This window comes from Telmatherina bonti (genome assembly GCF_933228915.1).
Source record: "Telmatherina bonti genome assembly, chromosome: 9".
NCBI classification, from domain to species: Eukaryota; Metazoa; Chordata; class Actinopteri; order Atheriniformes; family Telmatherinidae; genus Telmatherina; species Telmatherina bonti.
In genome coordinates this window covers 13,865,363-13,871,362 of record NC_136627.1, presented here as the reverse complement: position 1 = coordinate 13,871,362, position 6,000 = coordinate 13,865,363, and the positions used below count along the sequence as shown (strand labels likewise).

At 39.4% G+C, this 6,000-nt stretch overlaps 1 protein-coding gene across 1 annotated transcript in view; it reads left to right on the top strand.

The window, feature by feature from the left end:
- Positions 1 to 1,566: 1,566 nt before the first annotated feature.
- Positions 1,567 to 6,000, top strand: part of ssh2a (slingshot protein phosphatase 2a) — a 30,246-nt gene continuing 25,812 nt past the window's right edge. The window contains exons 1-2 of the mRNA XM_079246527.1: positions 1,567 to 1,644; positions 4,576 to 4,619. Coding sequence (XP_079102653.1) covers positions 1,582 to 1,644; positions 4,576 to 4,619 — 107 coding nt within the window. The 5' untranslated portion in view covers positions 1,567 to 1,581. The remainder of the gene's footprint in view (positions 1,645 to 4,575; positions 4,620 to 6,000) is intronic.

The window sequence follows — 6,000 nt, the reverse complement described above, 5'->3', positions numbered from 1 at the left end:
TTTCTCTATTTTTACCTCTGCTTTCTGTTTTTTGTAAAGTTCTTGCTTCTCCATCTGTTTTTCTTTTCTCTTTGTGTGCTATAGTTGTTGCCACCGATGCACCTCCCAATCAGATTCTGTTTAATTCTGTTCATCTGAGGATCGATGGAAGTGGGAGGAAGGGAAGGGGCATTTGGGAGGACTGGGGAGCAGAGCTGGAAGAGAAGGCAATGACCCAGTTAATGCAATGAAGAGAATGAAAAAGGGAGACCTTCCTCTGTCCCCAGCCAACTCTGGAATATTTATACGCTCATAATAAAAAGCAGTGACCATGAAAAGAGGGTTATAATAGAGGTATTTGATGTTCCTTTGGTTTGACACTTCATGTCAAGGTTTTCAAGGCTCTTTGAGATATGAGGCCTTGTTATCTCCAAGCATCTTTCACCTCCTGTTCTCTCCCTGAGCCTCTTGTGATTCCCCTTTTCACTATCATCCACACCTCTCCCTCTACTTTCACACCCCTGCCCCTCCACCACGTCTCACCTCCCAGAAGAGGTGAGCAGCAGACTAACTAGAACAGACAATATGATCTGAGCTCAGGTCTTCTTATGCTGTTGATCCTGTCCTGTGTTGAGCACATGGATTATTTATGATGGTTTGTATCTGTGTCTAAAACCTGACATGACACATACACATACCTGTAATCGCAGACACACTCTGGCTATAGAGTTGCTTTTCAGCTTTCAGTATTCATTCCTATTTTCATTGCAGTTTAATGGATCAATGCCTCGTGGCCTCTGAATGAATGAAATGCAAGCATTTATCAGACAGTACAGCGTTTGACAGCTGGCTACGATCGCGCATGCGCATGATACCGGCGAGGAGTTAAAATTTGTTAATCGACTTTGTTTACGCAACACAAACCGGAAGTATTGAGTTTTACCTTGAAAAATAAAGTTTCCTCTAAATAAGATGTAATAAATTAAATTTTCTACGGTCTCCAACGATAATGTTTACTGTTTAAATCTCATATTGGTACAAGTTTTAGAGTTAGAGCTAGTTCAAAAAGCATGCTGTGCTATGACAATGATTTCATTTCTTTTTTTCTCTTTTCATTGAGTATCGCTAAGAAAATCAACAACCATTTATTGGTGCGTTGTGTTTTTTTTGTTTTTTGTTTTTTTTTTAAAGGGACAGATATTACAAGAATTTTTCTTTTTCCTGCTCATTTTCGAGCATGGTGCTTTTTTTTTTTTTTTTTTTTTTTTTTTTTGTTTGTTTGTTTTGTACTGTAAAGTCTTGTTATTACCTTTTCTATGACCATGTGAGAAACAAAAATAAATACATAAATAAATTAAATAAATATCGGTATTCTTTTGCCAGTTAAAGTTACGTTTCCCGGTTGCAACTTTCTTTTGCTGGTCGACTAAAAACCGGATATGGATAATATTTTATACAACTTGACACCAACAAGGACCTTAAGCAGCCTCCAGAGAAATAACCTCGGGTGCTCCTCATACTGTAGTTCCTGCCTGAAAGAATGCCCGGTATCCCGGCGTGTCATTCTCGGAGGTGACCGGGGTCTGAGCAGCAGCAGCCGGGATGGCGCTGGTCACCGTTCAGCGGTCGCCAACACCGAGCACCACCTCCAGTCCTAGTGTGTCTGTAAGTACATGTGGACTAGTTTGACATTTTTTGCTCAGTTTGACACAGGAACACCCATCTCCAGCCCCGGTTACCCCTGCTCACAGTGTATTACATGGGTGGCTAACTCCTCTAGCTGTTAGCATTACTGCAACCAAAAAGCAGCCTTGTATAAATACAGAGGTTTGCATTTTAATTTATCAAGTTTAAGCGGACAACTCAGTTGGTTTGTAGGACAAAACGTAAAGTCTTTGCGACGTTACTTTGCTATATAATGTTAGCATTTACAGCTAACTCGCTTCTTTCCCGAGAAGTCGTTTTTGAACAAACTGGTTGACTTTTAACTTTATAGCAAGAAATATAAGGATTAATAAATAATATTTAGAAATGAAAGGTTCATAATCTTGAACTTGCGCTGAATACTGCTTTTCATATTTGTTATTTGATTATAAACATGTGATAAGTCCCACTACCTTCCTTATTTACATATTTATGATGTTCCACCACCTCAGGGTTTCTCGGTTAGTAGAGCCACAGTTTGGGGAAAGTGACTGTCTGGAAAGCAGGTTAGTGTGATAAGCTTTGTCAGACCCTATGGGAGTCTGTGGGACCGTCCTGTTATCCACTTTGACATTCTGGCCCCAAGCTCTTGACACAGTTTGTGGTGTGGCTGCCATAGATAAGACCTCTATTCCTTCAGCCCTGACTCGGATGAGCGTTAAGTGACAATTGCAGGACCTAATACTAACTAGCCTGGCAGACTTTCATCTGAAGCATGTTGAAGATCCTGACCTCTAATCAATGCAGCATGCAGTTAAACCACATGCAGTTCAATAGACCACAGTATTCTGCAGGTATCTGAGGCAGTCAGATGCAGAATCACACAGACTTTCAAGTAACTTCTAGTGGATATGATAATATAACATCTGACTAAAGCATGTAAGGCAGGGAGTGTGTTGCATAATGAGCCCGGTTGTACGGAAAACAAGCAAAAGTCTCAAAAGGCAATTGTTTATAACTTTATGGCCATTGTTAAACCTGCAGCACATTTCTTCATTGCATTCAGACATACCCAATTTAACACTGCCTGTTAAAAAAAATAATAAAACAATACACCAGTGCATTTTATTTAAAGGGAGTTCTGTGACTCAAATAAGGGAGGAATTGTGGCTATAGGAGGCAGTGAAAGGAGTCCAAACTGAGGTTACCAGCTGCTTGTCATGAGACCCATGTCTGATTTGAAGCAGCCATGTGAGCACTCCTGTGAGATGTCTGTTTCTGAGAGGGAGGACGGAGCAGAAACCAGGGAAAGGGACACAACATAGCCAAGCATTGTATGGTGAGAGAAAAAATAACACTCATGAGATCCTGAGGTGCAATGCCTCAGGCATGTCAGTTTATATGCTAAGTTTGTTTGTTAGTCTGCTGCCTCATAATCATTTGTTGAGATTCAAACTGTTGACCTGATTCTAATCCAGCTAACATGATCGTCTCTATGAATTGCGATGGACAGCCTTCCTTCGGTGATCATGTTGAATATAATCATCTGCTTAGCAGCAGGTTGAATCTCTTGGTCCACCAGCTGTTTGGCCAAACCCAACACACCCATGGAATGGCATGGTAACCATGAAGAATATCTAATACTTAGATGATATTGTTATAAACACTGTATGTGTCTCCTACCCTATCAGCTGGGGATGGGAAAATTGAATAGAAAATCAGGATTTTTTTTTTGCTTCACAATTTAAATTTTTTTTTCAAATAAATACAAATAATCCATTACAAAATTTTTTGTAATTTTTATTGTTTTTATTGACCTTTTGACTTGTCATCTTGGGCATTATAGCAGCACAATGATGATCTGGCGACTGTGTTGTTTTTCCTCATTGAAATCAAGAAAAATGACAAGCAAAAAAAAAAAAGTTTTATACATTTTTTTTGTTTTTAATCTACAAAAATTAACAATATCGAAGAATTGTAAGAATCGCAATTTAAATCGAATCGGCACCAAAAAAATCGGAATCAAATCGAATTGGGACAAAAGCATATCGTCACAGCCCTACTATCAGCTACTTATGTGAGTGCTATGCAGAGGTGCCATAGTATACTGGTGTCACAAATGCCTTTGAAATCTGCTAAGTGGGGCCTTTTTTATTGTATGTGTGTGCAGAAAGCCTCTATCCATGGACTCCAGTTTCTTCTATGTCACTGTGTTTTATCTTGAAGTCAGGTTGCTAATGTGCTGATGAAAAGAGCGTATCACTCAGCCAACCATCTCTCCAGGCCCTAATTTCATCTGTAGCAGCAGATAAAAACCCAGATACTGCCCCTGCACCGAGTTACCACATCTGGCTCCTATTATCACCTTTATTATTATTCATCATTACTAGCATTCGCATCTTTGTTATTATGTTGAATCAGGGTGTGCCCGTTCACGCTGAATACATCTGTTATGTATGTGTACTTCGGTCTGTCAGGCTGTCGGGATTGACAGATTGATGCCAAAGAGAAACTTCTGAGTTTTGGAAGGATTACAGAGGCAGGCTGGGATTAAAACTGTGCATGCATGTGTGTGTGTGTGTCAAACTATGTTGCATGCAGGAGTGGGGGAGGATGATTGCTCATTGGAGAATGTGAAAATGGAGGATGGTGTGGGGTGCAGGGTGGTGGGGACACTCCAGTCTTCTTTTGGCCTTATTCTGGGTCTCTGCTTTGAGCAGCACTGTGATGGAAGTCACAGCTAAAAAGCTTTACGTTGACACCCTTCTGTAGCTGCCAGCTAGCTAAGCACTCCTTTAATTTAGGATTAATTGAGTCTCACACAGCATGTGAAGGAAATACCCATTCAGATGTCTGGTAGCTAGTACTTCTTTTTGAAGTACTCGCTGCTGGTGCCAGACTGATGTGAAGAGAAGTAACTGAATAAATACTTATATATGTCTTTCTCTGCAGGAGTCGGGCAGCGGTGAGGATGACCGTCGCTCTCAGCCCAGGAGGTGAGACCACTAACATCTTTGTCACTTTCTGTCTCTGGTTTCCTGGAATAACTGTTTTGTTACATGCTGCCTTTTAACGTGAGCTTTTGAAACTGTAAATAGAGACTAAGACCACTAGGTGGAGATGGTACATCAGCATTTCCACTCTTTATTTTTCCTTTCCCTGAAGCGCTAAAGCACATTTTCTGATCAGTTCTTTGATTGATCTTAATTAATGTGCTTTTGCTAGTTTCTTCTGACTATGCATTGCAGTCATTTGGTTGATTTATTAAAATGAGGGGACACAAATACATGTAATCTGTGTGGCTGGCTAGGAATAGAAAAGACAAAAACAACGCTTGTTTTCCTGTATATACAGACTTGGTGAAACCAGATGATGTCAATGTCAGTCACCTGATATTTTATTTTGTTGTTTATGTCTGAAAGGGACTTAAATGCCATCATGCCAAGTCCAAAGTCCAGTTCTCCTTGTGGTTAAAAATAAATACCGGCCTGTTAAAACATCAGAAAACCATAAAACTCCTTCAAAATGTGTAGTTAATTCATGCTGTATACTTAAATTGTATGTCAAAAGTAAATATATAATAAATTTTATTGGGTGTTTGGATGCTAAAAAGTTTTGCATGGGAAGATTGGACCAAAATAATTTTTCAGAAACTCACCACAAGGTTTTTGAATTGTCACGCTGGAAACAAATGGTGTCTTTGTGCTGACTTTTTGTAAATATTTGGTCAGTCTCTTGATGTCATAGACTGTGGTTGATTTGCATGCTTCGGCCTGAAGGTGATTTGCTTTTGGTGTGTATATTTGGCTCTCTGTGAAAGACACATACGTCATCAGTGTTTATTATCCTTTTGTTTTGATGGCTTGGGTAGCTTCGACATTCCTGGTGTAAAACTGTCTTCAGAAATTCACACTTCTCAGAGTACGAGCTTTACCAATTGTTGTTTTTATGCTAAAGCCAGCTATTGTTGAATATGGAAATGTTGTATGTAACTAGCTTTCACTCTAAATATTATATCACATCAGTCAGCTGATTGTCATAAAAGATGGAGTGGAACATCAAAGCCTGCACAACCTGTCAGTCTTTAATGAACTTTGTAAGATGCTGATCATAACTTTAGTCTAAATAGTCTGACTTTGTCTTGAAATTTTCTGTTATTACGGCTATATAAGAAACAGCAGGTTAGAAGATACTTATTTGATTAAAAAAAGAAAACAGTTTATACGCAGTTTATAAATTAACCTGTGATTTCAGATTGAAGGACTGGTTTGACGAGGAAGGATACCTGTGACAGCGTTTGGCATTGAACTGTAACACATTTGTTGCTAAGCAACATGTTTGTTTTAAGTCCAGACTGGATGCATTCACATCAGGATA